This window comes from Diabrotica virgifera, chromosome 1, assembly GCF_917563875.1.
Source record: "Diabrotica virgifera virgifera chromosome 1, PGI_DIABVI_V3a".
Classification (NCBI taxonomy): Eukaryota; Metazoa; Arthropoda; class Insecta; order Coleoptera; family Chrysomelidae; genus Diabrotica; species Diabrotica virgifera.
Window position 1 is genome coordinate 308410701 of NC_065443.1, and position 26570 is coordinate 308437270.

The 26570-nt window shown below is 32.6% G+C and overlaps 1 protein-coding gene across 1 annotated transcript in view; it reads left to right on the plus strand.

The window, feature by feature from the left end:
- Positions 1–26150, plus strand: part of LOC126886086 (fatty-acid amide hydrolase 2) — a 161542-nt gene extending 135392 nt beyond the window's left edge. Inside the window, exons 3-6 of the mRNA XM_050652931.1 lie at positions 3619–3870; positions 6603–6982; positions 10988–11224; positions 15205–26150. Coding sequence (XP_050508888.1) covers positions 3619–3870; positions 6603–6982; positions 10988–11224; positions 15205–15516 — 1181 coding nt within the window. The 3' untranslated portion in view covers positions 15517–26150. The remainder of the gene's footprint in view (positions 1–3618; positions 3871–6602; positions 6983–10987; positions 11225–15204) is intronic.
- The last annotated feature ends 420 nt before the right edge of the window (positions 26151–26570 follow it).

Genomic DNA, 26570 nt, shown 5'->3' on the forward strand with positions numbered 1-26570 from the left:
ATAATCGCCAGAAAATTGAACATGTTAATTTCCTCAAAAAAGACAAAATGCATGGTTATAACAGCAGATCCAATAAGATGTAAATTGGAGCTGGAAGGTCAGATAATAGAACAAGTGATGCCAGTGATGGAGTTTAAATACCTAGGCATCACACTATCTAGCTAAGGAAGGCTCGAAACAGAAGTGGAAGATCAAGTGAATAGAGCAAACAGAGCCGCAGGTTGCCTGAATGACACAATATGGAGAAATAAAAATATCGGAAAAGAAATGAAAGGCAGAATTTACAAAACAGTCATCAGACCAATAATGACATACGCGGCAAAAACACGACCCGACACAGAGAGGGCAAAAAGATTGCTCGAAACAGCGGAGATGAAAACCCTTCGAAAAATCGATGGTAAGACTCTATGGGACAGAGCTAGAAGTACAGATATACGACGGAGATGCAAGGTGGATAACATTAATAACTGGGTAAGAAACAGAAGAATAGATTGGAATGATCACATAAGTCGAATGACAACAAATAGGGTAGTCAGGACAGCGAGAGACGGTTCCCCAATAGGAAGACGATCAGTGGGAAGACCACGAAAACGATGGAACGACAACTTACTAGAGGCACATTGAAAAACAGACAGAGTCATGTCTATACAAGAAGAATAAGAAGAATACAGAGTATGGTATGACAAGAAAGAAAATAATCGTTTCGTTTTGATTCTTATTATTGATACTTTATATTTCGAATAATCTTCTTCGTTTCGTTAGGGTCCAATTCAGTCTTCTTGCAAAGCGTCTTTGACAAGAAATAGATTCCGAAACATCAGGTGTCAGAGGATGGCAAGAGACTCGAATTGAATCAAAACGAAACGACTATTTTCTTTCTTGTTTAAAGAAGTGATCGCTAACCTTCGTAGAAAAAGGCACAAGAAGAATAAATATATGTTGATGAAAAATATCCTAGGCAATAAAATAGACGGCATTAGAAACTGAGTAACAAACTGACTTACTTTACTGTATCGTGTCCAGATATGTCATTCATATTCCAACATGAAGCAACTGTTCACACTCCGGCAGTGCTCTTGACTGGTCGAAAGGTGAAGCTATTCCCGAAGCCTAAAGAATCGATTGACTGGTGAAGGTCCACGTTTGGCCAGGAATAAGCTGCAACTCTCCAGTTACCGGATGAAGGTTAGAGGTTCGGTCAAAAGTCCACTTCCGTTCCAGCTTCAAGGAAAGTGAAGGAAATATCTTATTCTCAAGTTGCAGCTGCTGGGAGGGTCCGTACCTGGTTACTAAGGTAAACGACTTTGTATATAGGGTACAACTGGCGCCACGAATTAAGCCGAAGGTCGTCACCTGGAGAGACTGTCCTTATGAAGGGAAGAATCTTCTGACTTGGTCCATTTATGTGTTGTTCGGGACGAACAGCCTAATAGCCCAGTCGGGATACCATTTGACCTTACATTAGGAGACGCCCCAAATTTTATTTTTCTAATCTTTAGGGGGGGTCAATAGTAGTATAAACTTAAAATCTCGACTGAATTTGACCGTTGCGTTAGCCGCCATCTTGATTTTAAACGAGAACCGTTTTTGCTTAATATTTCCGCCATTTTCAACTTTTTGACAAAGAATAATATAAACTGAAATTGTTCAAAATGCGATTTTCTATAATTTCGTTTATTATAATTTTTTTTGTGCGGTCCATATTTTCCGAGTTATGGGGAAAAACAGTGACAGTTAAAGCATAATTACTGATTTATTGAATTATCTCGTTTATTATTACTTTTACAACAAATTTTAACCTATAAAAAAATGAAGAGAATTAAATTTTGTACAATTTTGATCTTTTTCATTTTTTTGATAAAATCAATATTTAAGGTAGTACGTATGCGGTAAAGGCGCGAGCGTAAGACCCGATTGATTTTAAAGCAATTGTTTTTGTTCAATATCTTCCCCATTTTCAACTTTTCGACAAAAAGTGTAAGGACTGAAATTGTTGCAATTACGATTTACTACAATTTTTCGAGAGAACCAGTGGCGGGTCTAAGAGGGGGGGGGAATGGGAAAATTCCTCCCAACGGGGTCCAAAATTTAAAAAAAAATTTTGTTCAATATCTTCCCCATTTTCAACTTTTCGACAAAAAGTGTAAGGACTGAAATTGTTGCAATTACGATTTACTACAATTTTTCGAGAGAACCAGTGGCGGGTCTAAGAGGGGGGGAATGGGAAAATTCCTCCCAACGGGGTCCAAAATTTAAAAAAAATTGTTGAAATATTAAAATATGTTAGCAGACATCAAACTTAATTATCCACAGACAGATGCAACCAATAAAACCCGCTAGTTAATAAAATTAAGTGAACTTAATGCATATAAGTTATTATTTATGTCTTTTATGTACTTAGTTTGGTTGGCGTTTCATTGGAAGTTTCAAAAATTGTATAAAATATAATTCTCTTTATTTTTGTTTATGTACAATTATGTCGTAAAGTTAATAATAAATGAGACAATTCAATAATTATGCTTCCCTTCCACTTCCACTATTTTCCTCTTTAATTGGAAAATATTAATCGCATAAAAAAATTGTGGAAAAAAATTGTAGGAAATTGCGTTTCCAACAATTTTAGTTCCTACCGTTTTTGTCGAAAAGTTGAAAATGGCGGAGATATTAAGGAACAACGGTTCTCCTTTAAAATCAATATGGCGGCTAACGCAACCGCGGAATTCAGTCGAGATTTTAAATTTACACTACTGTTGATCTCCCCTAAAGGATATAATTATAAAATTTGGGGCAGCTCGGAAAAAAGATTCAATTCAGTAATTATGCTCCCCCCCACCACTTTTTACTATTTCCCCACTTAACTCGGAAAATATCAACCGCATGAAAAAAATTGTTAAAAAGAAATTGTAGGAAATCATATTTGGAACAATTTAAGTTGAAAATGGCGTAGATATTGAACAAAAACAATTGCTACAAAATCAATCAGGTCTTACGCTCGCATACATACTACCTTAAATATTAACTTTAGCAAAAAAATGAAAAAAACTAAAATTGTGTAGAATTCAATTCTCTCTATTATTGTATAGAAACATTTTTGTCGTAAAACTAACAATAAACGAGATAATTCAGTAATTATGCTCTATTTATGTATAACTGTCACTATTTTCCGCTTTAACTCGAAAAATATGGAGGGCACGAAAAAATTGTAAAAATAGAAATGATAGAAAATTACATTTTCAACAATTTTGGTTGTTATACTTTTTGTCGAAAAGTTGAAAATGGCGGAGATATTGAGCAAAAACGGTTCTCGTTTAAAATAAAGATGGCGGCTAACGCAAGGGCGGAATTCAGTCGAGATTTTAAATTTACACTACTATTGACCCTCCCTAAAGATTAAAAAAATTAAATTTGTTATCTGTTATTCGTCTAACCCGACTGGACTATAAAAGAAGGGGACGATGTTGGTTCACATACCCTGATTGAGGAGATTAATTACCTTGTTATACAAACAGGAGTTACAATAAAGTTAGTTAAATTAAGTTTGCTTCATTTAATCTCTGAATCTCTGAACCCACAGAAAATCATGACAATATTCTATCTTATGTATTGTTTTTGTTTCAGGAATGATTCACAGTTCTGGTCTAGTCAAACGGAAACACATCATTGCCGGAGACGATGCCAAAGTTGTTGCCAGATTGAAGAACGCAGGTGCCATTCCTATCGCTTTGACCAATGTTTCCGAACTTTGTATGTGGTGGGAAAGTGCCAACAATGTCCACGGACGATCTAACAATCCCTACGACGTAAATCGCATCGTCGGTGGATCATCTGGTGGAGAGGGGTGTGCTCAGGCGGCGGCCATAACTGCCTTTGGTAAGATCCTTATTATCTTATTCACTAGTAAATTTTAATAACACAAACATAACTGTGGTATGTAATTTAGAATTAGCTACAGTACCTACGCGTTTTTATTCTTCTTCTTCGCCTCATTCTTTAATGACGTTGACGATCATCACGGCCCATTTTACTTTGTTTGCAGCAGTTTTGAAGAGTTATATTTTTGTTTTTCACTCCATTGGTTTAAAGTTTTCAATCAGTATGTGCGTCGTCTCCCTGGTCCTCTTTTTTTCTTCCACTTTTAGACCAGTAAGGATCTGTTTTTAGGTGGATTTGAGAGAGGGCATTCAGATTTTTGCGGATAAAGTTAGGTGATAACTTTGTTAATAATAATTGATTTATACTCCTTCTCAAATATGTCTGGAACATTAATAAAAAAAATAAAATATTTAAAAAATTTTAAAATTTTTGGTTTTTTCTACTTTTTTTGCTTATAACTTAAAAACTATTCATTTTAGAACAAAGTCCTATAGGAATAAAACAAAGATAATTAAATTTTCTATCAGATGCGATTGGTTAAAAATGTCTTAATTTATCACCCTTGCTTCAAAATAGCAATAAATATAAAATAAGGGGGCAAAACAAGCCTGTCCTTATTCAATCATTTTCCATCACTTAGGTTACACTTGGAACTTTCCTAATTCGCTTAGAAAATTTTTGTAATGTGCTAAAACCGTACACCAAATATCATTAAAATTGACTTACTAGATTTTGCATAATAATTTTGCAATCTAAACTTTTTTTAAAAAATTAAAATTTTTTAAAATCTTGCACAACAAAAACTAGAACATACAAAGATTTGTCAATTTTTTTACGTATAAAGAAGTACTCCACCTATCTAATGCACTTTACAAAATTGAAATCGGATTATTTAAGCAGCTTCAGCAATGTTTTAAAGTTATAAACAATTTTTTGGCTTATAAACAAATTAGTGCTGTGGCCAGGAGGGGGTGCTACGGGCTCCTTTATTTAGATGGACTTACCCAAGTTTTTTTATGTATTTTGACCCGTAGAACACGAATTTTTTGGGTAACAGTTGATGCGGATGTCGATAAAATTGTTATAAACAAAGAACTTGAGAAATTACATAAAATCGATTTTTCGCAAAATAAAACATTTTTTTTTTGTATTTCTTGGGTAATTCTAAGCAAAAAATGTTCTTACAAGTTTTTTCGTAGGATGCATAGTTTTCGAGATAAACGCGGTGGAACTTTCAAAAAATCGAGAAATTGCAATTTTTGAACGCGAATAACGTTTAATTAAAAAATAAAATAGCAATTCTGATGACAGCATTTGAAAGTTTAAGTCAAATTATACCGGTTTTAATTATTTGTATTGCTAAAAATTAATTTTTTTATTATTAAACAAAGCTATTTCCAAAAAATTGTTTATAAATTTAAAACATGGCTGGGGCCCCTTAAATACTCCGATTTTAATTCTGTAAAGTGTATTAGATAGGTAGAGCACCTCTTTATATGTAAAAAAATTAGCCAACTTCTAAATGGTCTACTTTTTGTTCAGAAAGATTTTTAAAAATTTGAACTTTTTTAAAAACATTTAGATTGCAAATTTATTATGCAAAATTTATTAGGTCGATTTTAATGAAATTTGGTACACGATTTAAGTATGTTACAAAGAATTTCCTAAGCGAATTACTAAGGTTCTAAGTGCCAACAAAGTGGTTAAAAAATATTGAATAACAACAGACTTATTTTGCCCCCTTATTTTGTATTTATTTCTATATTGTAGAAAAGGTAATACCTTAAGACATTTTTTACCAGTCGTATATCATACAAAATTCAATTATCTTTATTTTATTTCTGTACGACTTTGTTCCAAAACGAATCATTTTAAAGTTATAAGCAAAGAAAGCAGAAAAAAATCGATGTTTTTCGAAATTTTTAAATATCTTAATTTTTTTTATTAATGTTTTGGCCATATTTGAGAAGGAGCATAAGTCAATTATTATTACTGAAGGTGTCACCTAACTTTATCTGCAAAAATCCGAATGCCACCTCTCATATCCAAAAATAGACGTTTTTTCGCAGATCCTTACTGGTCTATGTCCCTTTTATAAATAATTGTATCAACTCATATTTTTCATTTCTTGTATATAACCAAAGTAGCTCATTTTTCTTTCCTTCATAAAGTTGAGTATTTCGCAATAGATTGTTTGTTTAGCAATCTTTAATGGAATCAAACGTCATCTATCCGTACATGGGCAGGAGAATCCGATGATATCAAAATCAAGCGAGAGGTCCGACAGCTGACAGTGATGTATACTATCAACTTTACTGTACAATGTACAAGAATAAAAAACCGCTAAACTCTGTAAAAATGAGTGGCGCATACAATATTCCAGCTACAAAAGATCTGATACTTATGAGTATTACGTGGCGCGAAAATGTATTTTCATTTTGATGGAAAATAAAATTCTAGTTTTATTTTAAAATATGTTTCCATAATATTTGCTAAATTTGAAGTAAAACGCGCCACAAAAGAGTAACTTTGATAGAGTTTGTATTTTAAAGCTCAAATTGATAAATCAATTTCCAGTAGTTTATACAAGTTAAATCACAAGTTTTTATTTTTCATACATAAAAGAATACAAGAAAAGACTGAAATAATGCTTTGAGAGTAATCATACGTCAGTTACTGTTAATTTACTGTTGACATTTATCTTACGCATACTTTCCAATTATTTTCAGGAATTGGATCCGACATCGGCGGATCCATCCGTATGCCATCGTTCTTCAACGGCATCTTCGGACACAAACCGTCACCTGGCGTGGTTCCCAACCACGGCCAGTATCCAGAACCCGTAACGGAAGAACAGAACCGCTTCCTTGGCCTCGGTCCAATGTGTCGACGCGCCGAAGACCTACTACCTCTTCTCAAAGTGATCTCGGGACCAGAAAGCACCAAGTTGAGATTGGATGAACCGGTGGACGTGAAAAAACTCAAGTGGTTCTATCAGGATAATGATAGCGGGTCTTTCATGGTGTCCCCTGTATCTAGAGAGATACGAGAATTATTTGTTAAGATTAGTCAACATTTAGACAAGGCGTATAATATTAAAGCTACTAAGGTATGTATATTTATTAGATAAGTATAAGGAAAATTTTTGTAAAGAATGGTATTAGAAATTGTAGCGGTTACGCTACTAATTAAATTATTTAATTAAAATTGCATTAATAATATCCCTCAAGAAATTTCTTGTGATACGCCCGCGATTGATTTAAAAACGACATTCCTCTGCACACGCGCGGTAATCTCGTTGGCCTGAAGCGAAAATCGATTTCCGCTCGGAAAATCGGAAATCGATTTTCGTTTCACGCCAACGAGATTACCGCGCGTGTGCAGAGGAATGTCGTTTTTAAATCAATCGCCGGCGTATCACAAGAAATTTCTTGAGGGAGATTATTAATGCAATTTTAATTAATTAATTTGCCATTTGTTTTTAAGCTAAAATTGATTTTGGTTGTTTTGAGGAGAAGGTCTATAGTAGGCAAATACTACTCAGTGATTTGTCATTGCCTTTTTCCTAGAGACGACCTAAGAATATGTTTGGGTTTTCCGTTTATAGTGGCAATTGGCACAACATGCGGATAAGCTAAATAATTATGAGTTACTGAGGTCATACAGTCAGATATAATTCTATAAAAACTTTCTTTTTCCTATTTTATTGTCATAAAAGAGGTTTTTCCGATGTTTTGCTGATTAGAATATTATTTAAACACTCTTCTGTGTAATAATTTTTTGTAGACTGTTTCTATCCCAATTAATCCGTGAGTTAATGTTTAACTTAAAAGCCAGTGTTAGGATACAGGGAGAGAATTCTAGAATTTTTGAGGATGCTCTGGCGAAACAGGTCGGTCTAGTCATTAACGAAGACAAAACCAAGTGCATGTTAGTTACTAAGTATCCTATAGCAAATGAAGAATGTGAAACAGTTTTTGAAAGTCATATCTTTATGTGAACGTATTGACAGTGTATCTGTATGTGAAGCTGTAAAAGTGTTGACAGCTTCACATACTTTGGCTCTCTAGTGACTACCACCAACAAAACAAGTGAAGACATTAAAAGGCAAGTAAACTGTGCAAATAGGACATACCATGGACTCCATAAACAACTCCACTGAAGAAACGTGTAATGTATTAGTATGCTCTGTATTTTCTCTCTGTTATGAGATTGATCAGCATCTTATTAATTCAATTAATTAATTATTTTAATTGCTACTCATGGAAACAAAACCAAAATTTCATAAAACTTTCCAATAAAAGATATTCTCAGGGCTAATTGATTTTAATATATTACCTTTAGTTTGTGGCTTCTAGTATTTCTCGTTGCTTACGTTGTCTAGGACAAAACAGGGAAAATAAATATACCTAAATTCATATAAATTTTATAAAGATTTATTTAAATATTTAAATATTTATTTATATACTATACCATAAATATAAGATTCAAAATTAATGCTAAAACTTTATTCTGTTGTCAAATTTTCTTATCTAATAAAATTAATCTTTAATTCTACTATCTCCTTTTTCTTTTAACAAATTTTCATTTAAATGATTCGGTAGGTAGACTGTTCTTATTATTATAAAAAAAAATATTTAATTTACCTTTTAAATAGATTATTTATCTCTTCTATAAATTTACGAATGAATAAATTATGCTGTAAAAACTGTTAAATTGACAAAAAACAAATATGGTATGTAATATACAACAACTCTCTCCTTTTCACAAATAATCTGACTAACCGTTTTTATCTTCTTTACTTCTTCTCATGGATTATGTTGTCCTCGGTTCTCCCACACTTGCTCCTCGGATGCTGCTACGGTCTTTCTCTTCCAAACTGTTTCACAAACAATAAACAGCACTCGCTCGAAATCTCCCCGCTATATAGTCTTCGACTCGATACAAACAATATCAATCTTTATAATTCCAAGATTTTTTCTCTCAGCTCGATATCTTGTGCAAAATTGATACAAATCGGCTACTCGTTCCAGACAGAAACTGGAATCTTTTCGGACACGAGGAGATTGTACTTCTCGACTCGATCACGATTTCGTCTCAACAGGAATCTGCTTACACGGCTACCAAATTCACCACTTTACACAAAATTACTATTTTTCAAACTGGACTGCTCCTTTCCGATCTTAATCACACAGTAAATCTTTTTCCTTCATCAATCTGAGACTCCACCACTCTGTTCTCCCTCCATCAATCTCTTCGCCAATCACAAGCATTCTCTCTACACATTACATCCCTACTTTCATTTCTTAAGAACAAATAGTGTTGTATACCAATTTTCTGTCTTGTCAAATTTCCAGGAGACATTAAAATTAATTTTTTTCTTACATTTTAGAAAAACCCTATATTCTAAAACTAAACAAATTGTTTATCGTCGTTTCTTTCTAGGAAACCATTTAGAAACATGATATTGTCTACTCCAACCTCGAATACATTCACTTTCTAATCCGACCATATTTTAGTTCATTGTTTAATTAAGTCCGTTTGTAAAATCTTTACCCCTAAACATTTCCTGTTTCCACGAAACACTGCTTACGGCTAAATCATATTATTTACAAATTTTGGCTATATACAGGGCGATGAAAATTTACGATCTCGTGGTCTTTGACATAAAATTAATTCTCTAAATTTTCCCCATAAAAATTATTTAACAGTATGTATGGCGAATATATAACTTCGAATTATACCAACTCTTTAATGAACAAGACATCGTAACGTTCATTAAAACATAGCGACTTAGATGGTCTGGAGACATAGTACGAATGCCAGACAACACGATTGCTAAAAAGCTAACCGCATGAACACCTGTAGGAAGAAGAAGCAGAGACCGATTGCGAAGTTGGTTAGAATAGAAGAAGTTGAGACCCAGTTAGGGATATTGAAAATCAGAAGATGGCAACAGATTGCTACAAACCGAACAGAATGGCGACGAATCTTTGGGCAAACCAGGATCCACAAAAGATTGTAGAGCTAAAGATGATGATGATTATGATGATGAATGTGTTTATGTTTCTTGGTAGTGATGTTGAAAAAGTAACTATTCGTTACAAAGTACTGGTTACTTACGAATACCGAAAGTGACGTTGAATATACAGAGAGGCAAATCGTTACTTTGATTACTCTGATTACTTCGTACCAATCGTATCAGAGCTAGTAACGACTATTGTATCTACTTTGATTACTCTGATTACTTCGTTACTTCGTACCAATCGTATCAGAGCGAGTAACGGCTTACTTTGATTACTTCGCACCAATCGTACCAGAGCGAGTAACGACTATTGTATCTACTTTGGTTACTTTGATACTCTGATTACTTCGTACTTCGTGAAGGTCGTTATAATATCGGAATACCTATACAAAATACCTACCTACTGAGAAATACGATTCTCGATATGATTACCGGTACTCAAATGCAAAAGTAACAAAAGTAATCATAGTAATCAAATCATTTTTATCCCTTAAACAGGTCGGTGAATCGTTGTTATATCGGAATATCTATACAAAATAGCTACCTACTGAGAAGTACGATTCTAGATATGATTACCGGTACTCAAATACAAAAGTAACAAAAGTAATCATAGTAATAAAAGTAACGAATACTGTAAATTATTACTTTATACAAAATACCTACCTACTGAGAAATACGGTTCTCGATATGATTACCGATACTCAAATACAAAAGTAACAAAAGTAATAATAATAATCAAAGTAACGAATACTGTAAATGATTACTTTATACAAAATACCTACCTACTGAGAGATACGATTCTCGATATGATTACCGGTACTCAAATATAAAAGTAATCATAGTAATCAAAGTAACGAATACTGTAAATGATTACTTTATACAAAAGAAACGATTTGTAACGAATACTCGAAAGTAACTATAATCAACATCACTATTTCTTGGTTCTTATTTGTTATTGTTTTTTAAGTTTGATACTCAGCAACATGTTGTCTTGGGTTTTTCACAGCTAATCTGCTACATATATATATATAATCTGCTACATATATGCTACCTTCTATGCTAGACTAGTAATATGTTCCCTATTTTTAGGTAAACTATAAAAAATTCGCCAAGAGCGGACCCATGTGGTTCGCCAACATGAAGTCGCCCAACGGACCAACATTCGACCAACACCTCGCTGATATGGAAGGATCTATTAACCCATGGTGGGAACTCTTCAAGTGGGTATTCCAGATGTCCGAGCACACTTTTATCGGTATCGTTACGTGTCTGGCCGAAAAGGGGGGATGCCAGTATGGGGATGACAAATATCATTATTTGGTACAAGTAAGTTGAAGTTTGTTTAGTTGTTATTCAAGTCAAGTCAAATTTATTCATCACATGCGACATTGTACAAAGTACATGTATGAGACAAGTCATAGTTTATACAAAAAGTATACAGGGTGGTGAATTGGAAAACGGGCCATAAGAAACTTAATATAAAATTCTAAACTGTTGAATTCCTGCTTCCCTGATAATTCTACATCAAAAGACATGAGAAACTATTTGTAGAGGATTGAAATCTTGATTGAAAACAATTGTTAAAATTGTTCTACGAATTAAACACATTCCAAAATTTTGTAAAATATAATAAATTTTATCAAAGTATTTGCCAAATTTAGGCCACACACAGTCCAAGAATGTGTATAAGGTTGCCTTCGGTCACAATGAAATTATTATATTAACAATATTTTGAACTGTCAGTATTTTTATTTTATCGTTTTTATTGTTTAAAAAACAATACAGCCGAAAAGATGTCCTCAGTTGAGGAGAAAGTAGTAATAATAAAGATATTTTATTCAGTCAATAGTTTGCGTACTGTCAGAAATAGCAACGTGTCGCCTTACTTTTACGTACTTGCTTAGGTATGGCAAATGTATTCTATTTTTCAAAATTTTGGACTCTGTCTAAATCGTAGAACAATTTTAACTTTTGTTTTTAATACAGATTTTAATCCTGTACAAACAGTTTCTTATGACTTTTGATGTAAAATAATTAGGGAAGCAGGAATTCAACAATTTAGAATTTTACATTGAGTTTCCTATGGCCCGTTTTCCAATTCACCACCCGGTATAAATTGTAAATACAAAAAGTATATAAATTAATAAATATGACAACACATACTTAAAAGTTATTTTTAGAGTATGGCTCTAGCTCACAAATGTATTGATGTACACACCTCCGAAAGTTTGGCTGATGTAAATTCATGCGTATATCTATTGGCAATTTGTTAAAGAAACTTATGGCTGCATAATGTGTGCTACCTTCCAACAAAACAGAACGATGTTGTGGAAGCATAAAGTGATTGTCTCTGAATCTTGTTGAATAAACATGGTTAAATTGAAATTTATTGAATTCATTAATTTTGCAATGTAAATACATTTATACACGAAAATATATACAGACCAGGAATTGTAAGAATATTGTTTTGTCTAAAGATGTCTCTACAAGAATCTCTAAATTTCATTTTATACATTATCCTAAGAGCTCTTTTCTGAAGTACAAATATCTGCTCTAATTCAGAGGTACAACCCCAGACTTCAATGCCATATTTGGCTATTGAGTAAAAATGGGCAAAGTATACTGTTTTTAATATTGATGTATTAAAGAGACGTGAAAGAATTCTCAGTGCATAACATGCGCTACTTAATCTGGATTTCAAATTAGAAATATGGTTTGACCATTTAAAATTACTGTCTAACAGAACCCCCAGCAACTTCGTGCAGTCTGTTTTATCTATTGCTGCTTGTATAGTGGCTTGATGGTTTAATAAATTATTTGACGTGAAAATCATATACTTTGATTTCTCTTCATTCAAAACTAGTTTGTTGGATAAGAAATAACTGTTGATGGAGGATAGTATCTGTGTAGTTTTATTTTGCAAATTTTGATCGGATGTTGCTGTGACTAGAATGTTGGTATCATCCGCATAACTGATGATGTGAACTCCACTCAGTGAATTACTTACCAAAGCTATATTATTAATATATACTATAAAAAGTAGAGGACCCAATACACTACCCTGAGGGACACCATAATAGGTATCCAATGTGTTTGATTCGTTTACATGTCCATTAGATGTTATCTTTACTTTTTGTCTTCTATTTTCTAGGTACGAAGTAAACCATTTTAGAACTACACCACGAATACCAATCCCCTCAAGTTTTATTAGCAACAAATTATGATCCAAAGTATCAAAAGCCTTGGACAAATCGAGAAACAAACCACATGCCTTCTCTCGTCTGTCCAAAGCATCCAACACTAAGCTGACGAAATTTGCAAGAGCTGTAGTTGTAGACTTAGAAGATGTAAAACCATGTTAAAAATTATGCAAGATACTATGCTTTTTTAGGAATGCGTTTATTCTACTATAGACAAGAGTTTCAATTATCTTTGAAAACACAGATAAGAGACTTATGGGACGGTAGTTGTTAAGGTCATCTTTATCACCACTTTTGAATAAAGGGATTACAATAGATAGTTTAAACATACTAGGAAATATTCCTTGTTGAAAAGAGGCATTACAAATATCCGTCAGTGGATCTGCGAAAGCGTGAATGCATTGTTTTAATAACTTAGGGGAAATCTGATCAAAACCACAACTGTGTTTGGATCTAAAACTTCCGACTATATTAGTTATTTCCTGTGGGTTAGTTGGATATAAAAACATAGAACAACTATTACGGTTTTTTGATGCTGATGTAAACCCACCTATTTTAGTAGGATCCAAAGCGGCAAGTAACTTTGGAGCCATTTCAACAAAATTGTGGTTAAATTTGTCTGCTAAGTTATTATTATTATCACTAGGTACTTTTGAGTTGTTTTGTTTCCCAACTGTTAAGTTTACTAAATGCCAAATACATTTCGTTTTATCTGATGATTCGTTTAACTGTCTCATGAAGTGACTACTTTTTGCTGCTTTTAATTTAATTGAATATTCTGTCTTTGCCAAATGAAGGACTGGCCTAAGATTACTATTTTGCTGACAGATCGTTTCTAAAATTTTTAGCTGATCCCTTAAATTGTACAGTTCCTGCGTAAACCAATTGGAACGTGTACATTTTTTAGGTTTACATTTAAGTAGTGGAAAATGGGACCGAAAGTAATTTTGGATAATATTTAAAAAAAGCTAATGATTTATCCTCAGCAGAAATTGTATTAAATACCTCTGACCAATTTGTTGACTCAAGGGTTTGAACAAAACGATTTATGTTCCTTTCACTATATGAACGGATGAATATATAGGCATCATTGTCTGTGTTAATGCTACATTGGAACAATTGCGCACGATGATCAGAGATAAAACCTTCCACAACCATTGTTTTTTGTTGGTGATTTATGTTTGTAGCAATATAATCAATTTGAGTTTTACTAGTTGCAGTTACTCTTGTATAATCATTCACAGTTACGGTTAAGCCATAAGAATCTAAAACATTTACCAAGTTCTGCTTACTTAATTGATGGATTCTGCTTACTTAGTGAATTTGATTTGAAATCTATATTAAAATCACCTGTTAATATTATAGCCTTACCTTCGGAGACTAGTACGTCAAGTATTAGATCCAGTTTTGACATAAAAACATCAATAGAGCCACGTCCAGGCAGATAAATACACAAGAGCATATTATTATACAGTTATTAAGAGCATACAATAGCGCATCATCAATATAACTTCGGAATAGAGAATCATACCTTTCTTCGTAAGGTCTGCGAAACTTTGGCAACAGTGGTAATCTTTGACATTATCTAAGATCAAAATTTTGACAATTATAATCATAGGCGCGCTAAATGGAAGTAATAGAAAACAATTTTGTTATTAGTATATAAATATTCATAAAAATAAACCAAAATGGGTGAAAATTTTATGTTAACATAGGTATTTGCACGAAATAATAATAATAAATAATCATTTCGTTGTGAAGCGAAACAAGAGGCGTCATATTTTATTTAGTTCATAGAGCGCCAAAGGTACTCTAACTTTATATACTCGCATTAGAATTCGAAATATTTTTACGTAAAATATACTTACCTACCAACATATAACTAAAACTCACAATTAACAATAATCTATTTTTTCAAATAGGCCAACAACTTAGTTCTATTACACAAGACACTCGTGGTTCCACAATTTGCGGAAGTAGTTCGGGCTCACATCGGTTGAACTATTCATAGTGTTCCTACTAGACTTTCTTTGCTGTGCAGTTCTTTTAATCATGTTTGGATAATTAATTTTCATTAAACGGTAATACTTCTTTTCTGTTTTACAGGAACGTAACAGCCTCCGTCGAGAACTCCTAGACCTCCTCGGCGACGACGGAGTCTTCCTTTACCCCACGCACCCCACCGCGGCCCCCTACCACAACGAACCACTAGTGAAGCCTTTCAATTTTTCCTACACGGCTGTGGTAAACGTACTTGGTCTGCCAGCCACTCACTGCCCCATGGGTTTGGACAAGCAGGGCTTGCCCATTGGAGTCCAGGTCGTAGCCGCCGACGGAAACGACAGATTATGCCTGGCGGTGGCGAGAGAGATCGAGAAAGCTTTCGGAGGATGGGTTCCTCCTGCTATTAAGGCTTGAAGAACTTAGTCGAAGCTGAAGAAACGCCGCCAGGGTGGTGGTACTACAAAATTGTTCGGTGAAAGTTTCACTTATTCAGAAAAACATATTATACACACATCTTATAGAAAATATGTCACTCAAACGCAACAAAATTTACATGAATAGATTCAACTCGAAATTGCAATCATTTCATATCATTGCACCAACTCTGAATTGTGATTAATATCATTGTATATTATAATAAAGTTTATGAAAATCACATTTTTAAGCCCATAAAACTATCATTCATAGATACTATTAGTCTAGTGGTTATTGAAAACAGCTTAACCCAGCGTGAGTTAAGACGATTAGAGGAACTATACAGTCACCGTCACGCTACTAGACATACGGGTACATTGAGCTAATACAGTCCTGGACCCTTCACTTATTGCACTACTTTTATGTCTAGAACGTCAGAAAATGTATAGAAACCAATATAAACATAGAAAGTTGACAGTTTATAGGACAATTATTGTATTTGAGTATAGTTGTCATTGTGTTAAAGTTGTAAAATTATAAAATATTGTAATATTGTTTGTATCTTGGTACTGGGGGGTTGTTACCCCGATGCTGCGGTTGATTTGTTAAAAACACTATTTACCAGAATATATTTATTTAGAACACTAAATACGACAATAACTAGTGGGTGGACAACGTATCTGATCTAACCACGTCGATGTCTGAATAATGAATAATCTCTTATTTACTTTCTCCGTATCTATAAATAAATAGTAATTGTTTTGTTATGATTGACTACACCTGAATGTGACCGTGAAAATACTAATAGTAACATAATTGCTGACTCCGTTGTTTTCAAAACGAGTGGCCTACATTGCAGAAGCAATGTCGCCCATTTACGTAATGTAAACAGTACATAATGTAAATAATATTTGTTTGAGACATTAAAAATTAAATCGATATAGGATTACTCTTATTTTTTTGATGCTAATATAAATCCTGTACATTGGTGTTTGAATAAAGTTTTTTTAAATCAGAGTAACAGTACTATTAATTAATGTATTTTTTGTATGGAAAAACAATTATTTTGAATAATTTCATGACAGTCACATGAAATGAGACATGAAGTCACAGGTAAAAAGGGGTCCGATTATCCCAAGCCTAGCAGTTATGTAGGCATCCGTGTGTCTACTAGCGTGGCGCGTACTGTATACTTTAGTACGACTGACCAAATTATACCTACTTTATTATCTATAAGATAAGAGTAAGCCGCTGTCTTAATACCTGCAGAAATATTTATGAAGTGGCGACTAACACAATCTCTTTTACATAACCTTTTGATTTTAGATTTATTTATATCAATTTACGCCGTTATTAATAAAAATTCAAAGTAGGCCCAATGATATGAAATGATTGAAATTTCGAGACGAATCTATTCATGTAAATTTTATTACATTTGAGTGACATTGTATTTTTCATAAGATGTGTCCGGTCTCCTCTCGATGCATTTGGGTTACTACTATTGTTAAATTTCTCTTTTATTTTATTGTATTGACCAGTGTTAATTTAGTCAGCCATGCTAGATTTTCTAAGACGAATAATTCGAGTTTAAAAATAATTTTCTTTAAAGTATAAATATATAACATTTGGATAGAAATTTCTAAAAATAAAAAATATCGTTTTCCAGCAGACTTTCTAAAAAATCGCTTTTAAAAGGTATAAAAACGCCATTTTTAGCAGACATGATAATTTTATCTGTATATTTGCAAAAAATATAATAAAATCTTGTATACTAGCTTCCCAACCAACTAAAACAGGTCAAAATGCATATATGTCATATTTCGTCAGAATTACAAAATAATGCTAATTTTTTAGTTTTCCGTCTAGAGACGGAAAGTTTATAGACTAAGAGCCGCTATAGTTGAAATTTCTTAAGCATTTTAGGCACGATGGAACCCTATAACTTAAATAGTAGAACCTAAAAGAAAACGTTTGAACACTGTGCCGTCACTTTTCAGTGGCACATGCGTCGACAGTGGCGCATCAAACTTTCCACTTCTGGACGGGATAAATAAATTAAAAGTTACCCTCCCTTACTAACAGAATTATTTTTTTTTATTTTTTTTAAGTTCTATGTGATTAACACATAAAATTCAGCGTAATTTTAACCCACCACCCCCTTCCCCCTACCCCCACCATCAAAAACTTCATTTTTCGTTTTTATTTTTTTTTTTTTGGTGGGATGCAATTAATTTTAAAATTTCAAAAAATTCACAAGCATAGCTGAGGATTTTATAAAACATGCCTATTTTTTATAGACCCATAGGCAGAGTGTACATAACCTCAAAAAATTTAAAAAAAAATTTTTTTCAAAAAAGCGCATAACTTTTTTGAGGAATAGCTACAGGTCTAATTTTTTCTTAATTTTATGTGTTTTATCAAACACTATATTTTTAATTTTTTTCAGATTTTTCTGTAAGGCTTCACCTTCAAAAATCCGAAAAACTGTTTTTTGGGGGTTTTGGGGGATTTTCCCTATTTTATAGACTTCATAATATATCAAATCAATTTTGTTTTTTAGGTTATATGTAACTTGAAGTAAGTGAGTCCTTTAGAATATTTAAAAATCAGAAAAACACGTTCAAACCCCCCAAAACCCCCTTAAATTTGGATTTTTAAAGGTGACCAGCGTTACAGAAAAATCTGAAAAAAATTAGAAATATAGTGTTTGATAAAATACACAAGACTAAGAAAAAATTAGATCTGCAGCTATCCCCAAAAAAAAAGTTATATACTTTTTTCCAAAAAAAAAAAAATTTAAAAATTTTTTGAGGTTATGTACACTTAACCTACAGATCTATAAAAAATAGACGTGTTTTATAAAAGCCTTAACTATGCTTGTGAATTTTTTGAAATTTTAAAATTGACTGCATCCCACAAAAAAAAATCGAAAAATAAAGTTTTTGATGGTGGGGGCAGGGAGAAGGGGGTGGTGGGTTAAAATCACGATGAATCTTATGTCTTAATCACATAGAACTTAAAAAAATGAAAAAAATTAAATTCTGGTAATAAGGGAGGGTATTTTTTAATTTATGTATCACGTCCATAAGTGGAAAGTTTGATGCGCCACTGTCGACGCATGTGCCACTGAAAAGTGACGGCACAGTGCTCAAACGTTTTCTTTTAGGTTCTACTATTTAACTTATAGGGTCCCGTCGTGCCTAAAATGATTAAGAAATTTCACCTATAGCGGCTCCTAGTCTATTAGTTTTCCTGTTATTTTTAAATTACAGAAAAGAGCAATAAGATATCTGTTTGACCTCAGAAGAACAACACATTGCAGAAGCTACTTCAAAGATCACAGGATTCTAACACTACCTTCTTTATATATTTTAGAAACTGTTTGCTTAATTCGTAAACATCTACATGTCTTTCCAGCAAGACATGACTATTCCACCAGAAATTCTACCTTTGACATCTATTTACCGATCCCGTTCAGTGAGTTAGTAAAGAAATCTATATTATATTCTGCAAAAAAACTTTACAACCATCTCCCTTTACAACTTAAATCTGCAACATCTTTCCCCAAGTTCCGTAAAATGACTAAAGCCTATTTATCTGAAAGACCATATTATTCAACAGCAGAGTTTCTTAACCAATAACTAAGAAAGTACAGTATTCTTATTTATAAGTAGAATCTTAATCTATATTTGAGTGTCATATGCAGCAGCTTAACTTAACTTATTAAATTTTTTAAGGTAGATTATGCAATTTGCAAATTTTTTTTTTAAATTTTGCAAAGATTGTTACTGTGTTTTTTGTTTCTCTTCATAATTTTTATTTATATAGACGATTTATATCATTTTAGTAAATTGTATTTGTTATTGTTCTTATTTATGATTCTTGTAAGCTTTGTCTATAAAATTGTTAAATTTTTCATGACAATAAAGCATATTTCTATAGACTACCAAACGTTTGTTATATGAGGAGATTTTAATAGAAAACTGGCGGAAAACCGCATTTTTAATTTGGGAATTTCTTAACCACTTGGTATATTTATGTTATAAAAGAATTACTCAAATTTCCACGTACTAAAATGCACCAAATTCTAAATACGTAAACTCGTGAAAAAAAAATAGTATTCTAGTATTTTTACTCATTCTACTGGATAAAAATACTATTTTAGTATTTTTACTCATAATTTTCGAACTTTCTTGTCAATCACTGTATACATCACATTTTTTCGCAGAAAATTATCAATAAAAATGATTATTGATGTGACTTGCTGAGATCAGATTAGCAAAATAAATTGTCATTCAATCTGTTTCTTATCTTGACCTCGATAGTTCTTTTTGCCTCTGTATAAATTTAACTGTATGTTGGAAGATGGGAAGGGGTAGAGAAATACATAAAATTGTACTGCTTCACCGCACCAATAATGACATATGCATCAGAAACAAGACCCGATACAGCCACAACACAAAGACTACTGGAAACGGCAGAGATGAGAGTACTGAAAAGAATTACAGGAAATACACTAAGAGATCGAAGGAGGAGCGAAGATATTAGAAGACAATGTAACGTATATTGTATAAACTAATGGATACTAAATAGAAAATAAGAATGGAATAACCACATAAGCAGAATAGTGGATTCACGTGTGGTCAAAATAACAAGAGATAAATTACCAAAGATGGAGTGACAACCTTCCATAGCGGTATCAATCCGCCAATGAACAAGCAGAATTACTTATAAAGAAGATACTTGTTTTTAAAGTCCACAGCAAAGCCGATAGTGACAACAAATAAACTGTGAATCGTTTGGAATGGTACAATGGTCTTATGACCAGAAGTATCAGAGATAAACATGTCTTTCCTGAACTAAGAAGAAGAAAAATCGTTTGGAGAGCAGAAGAAACATTTTTTTGTACAAATTTATGATATCCGGCTCGGAGGACCATATTATGTAATCCAGTACATTCATTCTATCTTACCATTAACATTCCTTTAGAATGTACAGTACTTATAAGAGTGTAATAAGTTTGTTCGTAATTGTTCATTGAATGTTTTTCGCCAAATCGTGTTCCAGCATATAGATTAGTATACAAATACGCAATACTGTTCTTCTCCAATTTTTATTTAAAAAGAGTACCCCACTCTGGTGGCGCAGTTTCGACCTAGGCCTAATGCTATGTGATTTACAAAAAAAATCCAGTGATAGGCATGAGATTTTACTGAACTTTTTATATGTGTACATTTATTTTAAAAGTTTATATATAAACACGTTTATATTTATTATTTTTGCTAATAAACTGTGTATTTATTATACAAATAACTTTTTATAGACGTTAATAAAGATGTTGTTCTGTTTATGATTAAGGCTATTGTTAATGTTTCGAACATTTGGTTAATATTTGAGTGAGTCACCGACTTTTATAATATATGGAGGCGTAATATTTATGGGCTATTGTAAAACATTACAGACTGCATTCTAAGAAGGTGAATAACCAACACATATTTGTACTATTAATACTTTAATGTAAAAATTTATGACAGAATTATTGTCATCACTGGGGCTGGTAGATAGGGAAAACAATATATTTTTTACCTGTATATTTTTTCTTATAGCTAATTTCTGTTAGTAAATAATGATAATACTGCGCGTGTATTTTTTCCATAACTATTTCCAAAACGTATACAATGTGCTTTTTCTACTTCTGTGGCAACCATAAGTAAAAACTTCCCCTTTCATTACTTTCCATAACAGAAATTTTAGTATTGAGACCGAATCATCAATTTTTTGACATATTATATGTTTGGCTGCACTAATAATCGGACGAACAGACGGACGAACTTTCAAGGATCGTTTTTTTTTTAATTTTACTCCGATCCGATGACTATGTTCATCAAATTTTTTGTTAAAATGAACATTAGACGAAGACAAATACTTCAGATGTTAAAAGTGGAAAATAATAATCTCTTTCTTTACTTTCTACGTATCTATAAATAAATCGTTTGTTATGATTGACCATACTTGAATGTGGCCGTGAATTACTAATAGCAGTATAATTGCTGACTTCGGTGTTTTCAAAATGCCTGGCCTAGATTACAAAACCAGTGTCACCCATTTACGAAATCCAAACAATGCAAGTAAATAATATTTGCTTAAGACTTTTAAAAATTAAATCGATATAGATTAACTCTTACTTTTTGGATTTTAATATAAATCCTTTACAGCTGCACTAATAATCGGACGGACAGACTGACGAACTTTAAGGGATCGTTTTTTTTTTTTAATTTTTCTCCGATCCGATGACTATGTTCACCAAATTTTTTGTTAAAATGAACATTAGATGAAGACAAATAAGTCAGATGTTAAAAGTGACAAATAATAATATATAGGGTATTATGCAGGGTTGCCAAAGCAGAAGATTACGCGCAAATGAGTCAATATTTCTGTTATACAATGAAAGAAAATTCGGCTATTGATAGACTTGATTGGGGTGCTAAATTTCGTATTCTTATGCAAATAATTTGTAATAAAATTGACGTAATCTATTCTGAACAGTGCATTTTTTTACTTTGGTAAAATAAACTAGAATGAAGCCATGAGATTATTAGCTGACAGCTTGCATTAAACGTGTCAACTGTAGCCTTAAGATGCCTAGCATAATATAAGAAGAAACGAAAATTAGACAAATAACTTAACTTGAAGTAAAAATCTCCCTGGTGTAGTTGGTATAAAATTTAATTAAGAATTAAAATTCTAAAAAATCCAAAAGGATCACATTCATTATTTAGAACGATTTCATACTTATCAGTCCATCATCAGTGAACCTAAAAACAAGTAATCCCACTCAATAAAATTCAAAAAGGATGAAATTTTGACAGTTATAAATTGAAAAGTGTGGTTGAGTCTCGCGAGAGCGAATGTAGTATATAACCAGGGTGTCCCATTTAAAAAAAACGAAGTTATAAGCAACTTCTGGTATAACCGGAAGTAGCAAATAGATGAAAATATTTTCATTAAACAGATGACTCTTCAAAACCTCTTAATTCAAATTTTGATGATTCTGTTGCCTTTAGTTCTTGAGATATTTCTAATAGGCCCTTTATTTGCCTCACCCTGTATATAGCTGCAATAATATCATTTTGTATATCACTTGAAACTCTCGAAAAAACAGTTGATGTTTCTAGAAGTTGGCAAAATTTTTGATCTTTTTTGGCAATTAATGTTAACAATTCCCTGTAATTGCCTTGATTGTCAAAGTCGTCGCCCTCAAAATGACCACGAAACGCTAATATTCTTGTTTGGCCAAAAAACATACGGTATCTATTATAAGTGTGCTAAGGATATACCTATCTAATTTTTGAACAAACTCATTTTGTTTAGCAATATTTGCTTTAGAGGCTTGGTTAAGCGAACTTTCGATTCTTGTTTTGCCAAACTGAATCAAATTGTGTATACATCTTACATGTAGGTAACGGAGAAATTTCATGTCTCCTTTTTAAAACTCTAAAACTATTTAAATCGTAAACCTGCTCCACTCATTTTTCTGTAGAAACCAGAAGACATGGCCAACAATACAGTCTATGTTTCTTGCAACCACATAACCAAGGATTTTCACTGTACTAACTAAATTTAAAATATCGAACTACTTTTTTGATTCCTTTTTTAAATGGTTTAAAATAGGTCATTCATTTCAATAATCTCATTTTTTCTTCAAAATAACACAAGGAGAATTACTTTTCAAGTAGTTGATCGATTACGCAGCGACACTCATCCATGGTTAACTGCACGCACACTTTTTATAGGTACTGTAACCAAATTTAAATCTGGTAACAGGGATACTGATATACACAGCAGGCTCACGTCGTTGCTCCTTCAAAATTTTCAGACACTAGCCGGTCGGTCCCGAGCGATAGCGAGTGTATAACCATTGTAACCACAAATGAGACTGGTAACAGAAGTGCAACTGAGTCACATAAACTCGCCAATATTTTCGTGTGTCTACGAGTAGTTGGCTATTAACTGAATTAGGTACTATTAACACATAATATAATAATATGTTTCTATTGGTAAAAATATTGGTAAATGGCATTATTCATCGTCATATTTATTTGCAAGATTTTTAACGGCGAACATCGTTCGGGTTAACAAGTTACCCCAACGCTTTTCTTTTAATATGAATAAATATGAATAATAAATAGTGCTAAACTGACTGTAGCACTATCCTTTTACAAAATTTAGAAACCAATTTTATTATAAGTTACTTACGCATGTAAATGCTGCAATCTATTTGATTTTCAAGCATTAATCCAGCTTTGGATTACAAAACTTTCTTTGTCAGTCAAAGGCTATGACTACTACCCCTACATAAGATACAATAAACTGTTATAACACATTAATTATCAACTGTGGCCGATTTATGTTATTATAATAAACTAAATAGATTTCTTTTACCCCTTCTAAAAATACAACATCCAGTAGACATACAAAGAGAAAACATCCGTAATGAATGTGGAGTTACGATAAAATCTACTTTTTAAGTTTGATATATTTTACACTTTGGGTTTGGGCTACTGTATTTGACCAATTATATGGATTCATGTGATGTATTTAGGACTATAATACTGAATAAAGACTTTGGAGATAACATTGTGTGATTGCACTCTATGTAATAACTGTTGTATGTGATTGTAACCCCACTATTATTGTGTATATTACGTGCCTCCCTTGTAGATTTAGGAATACGAGGAAGAACTGATAAATTATTTACATAACTTTCGAGAACGTTAAAATCAATATGTCTATTATCTTTTTTGTTTAATGCTAACATTTTTAACTATAAGGAACAAATTATCCAACTATAACAAAAAAAACGGGACGATGTGAAGTTGGGGGTTGCTAGACGAAGACACTACCCCGAACAAACAAACTTAACTTTTTACAGAAACTTTATTCTAATATACTTAAATGTACAATTACATTACGTAGACCTTGAGATAGGTCGGGGATAACCCATTTCTCGGTAACTAGATCCCTTGACTACGCGCGACAGAGTGCAACGACAACAACGATGTCTCAGGTACTCGACCTTCCTATTTATATCTGTTATAGTTAAAAACAGTGCCAATATGTATGACCATATATGGTGAGGTACTATACGTATATTAAGAATGACGTGTGCTTTCTTTGCAGTCTTTCAAATGAGTTCAATACTTTGAACTTTGCTACTATCGTAATAAATTATACAAATTGCAATTATAATATTATCACCTTGTTTTTATAACAAATAAATTAGGAAAATTCCGTGAAAGTTGTCGTGTACCATCACAACGAACTATAAAAGGAAAACAAATAGTCAATTCGATAGAACATCGAAAAGGTTTGTAATTTACACTTCAATCTTGATAGATGCATGTGAAACCTGGACGATCTAGAAAAAATAAATCTAGGTATCGGCTGGTTGAGCGAGTTATTCGTTTTCGTGGAAGGGTATACAAAATGGCACACTTTTTAAAGAAATTTCTTGTTAAACCCATAGCTTCCTTACATTCAAGAGATTCAATTCAGAAACAACAAAAATATTGATCATGGCCCCAGAGTTGCCAAATCTAGTAATTTTCCCTGAAGCTTTGGATACCTATAAAATTTTACTTAGAAGACATGGAGAATACAAATGTGCGTTTATTTATGTGCTTTTATTACGAGGGTACTGTACTAGAGCGTCCAATAACGGTTCTAGAACGTCCTGATCAGGCGCAGCAAATATGTATACACTTCTTTAGTGATTTTAGCGTCTTAGAACAGATTGTTCTTTAACGTCAGAGGATACTGATTTGAAGCTTCCTTGTAAGGATATTTTAAAATTTTATCTGGCAACTTCACATGTCCCTATACCTGTTACCATTGGCTATAATCTATATCCCGTTCTGTCTAGAATTGTTTTTAAAAAAGTAAAGACCAACGATATTCCCGGCTCATAAAGCACACCGACAGAAAGTTGCAGAAATAACATTGTCAAAACTTTATTACTCTTATTCTCTACAAGTTTCTTACATATAATTCAACTACAATACCATTTTCTGTACTTTATTCTTTGATTGTCTCTAAATGGCGTGTCAAATATTTCACAAAACTATGCAGAACTACTCCCCACCCCTTATGATGTAGTATTAGCAACTCATTCTTTTACTAGAATTATGATATGATTTATAAAGAATATACGCAAAAATACCCATATCTGTGTTATTTACCATCATACTATACCTTTTTGGCCGGTCTCATACCTTTCAGGTACTTTCTAAGTATTAAATTAACTTGTATCTTAGCCAATTCCAAAATATGTATAAAATGATGACAAATGTACTAGATACGAATATTACATGTATACCAACATTTAGGTTCGTATATTTTTTATAAGACATAAAAAAGATTTTGTATGTTATCAGTTTGTCCTCTCAATATAATACTTACTATTAACCAGAAACTGAGATTTTGACATAAACTCTCTACGTTATATATTTTTGTACTATATTTCTTCCTAAAGATATATGTTTACACCGAAATTTTGTATATATTATTAAAATATTGAGGTATTTGTTTTCAAATATGTAATACTGTAATTTTTAAATATACTGTGTCTTTATTAATTTGTGTTTTAGTATGTCCATCCTGATTTCATTTTCCCTATTGTGCGTCGTAGTAATGTGAGCCTTCTTTACAGACATTTCGCCTAACAATCTCTATCGCTTTGTCTATCATATTAGTGATAATCTGATCGAAAGGTTAACGACCTCTTAAAAAACTCTCAACAGATTAGATGGATTTGTTCAGAAATAATCGAGAGAAGAGACTGCAATATATAATATAGCGGACATATTATTCTCGACACGAGTTTGGCAGTGGTTTTCTAGCAGTCAGTAAAAAGCAAAGCTTAGTCCGTAACTTTAAACTCATAAACAACAGAATATTTTATCAACATATTAAGGGAAAATTCTTTAGGAAGACGACGACGAAAAAAATTAAATTTTACGACATCTTATACAAAATACAAAGAATATGATTGATGT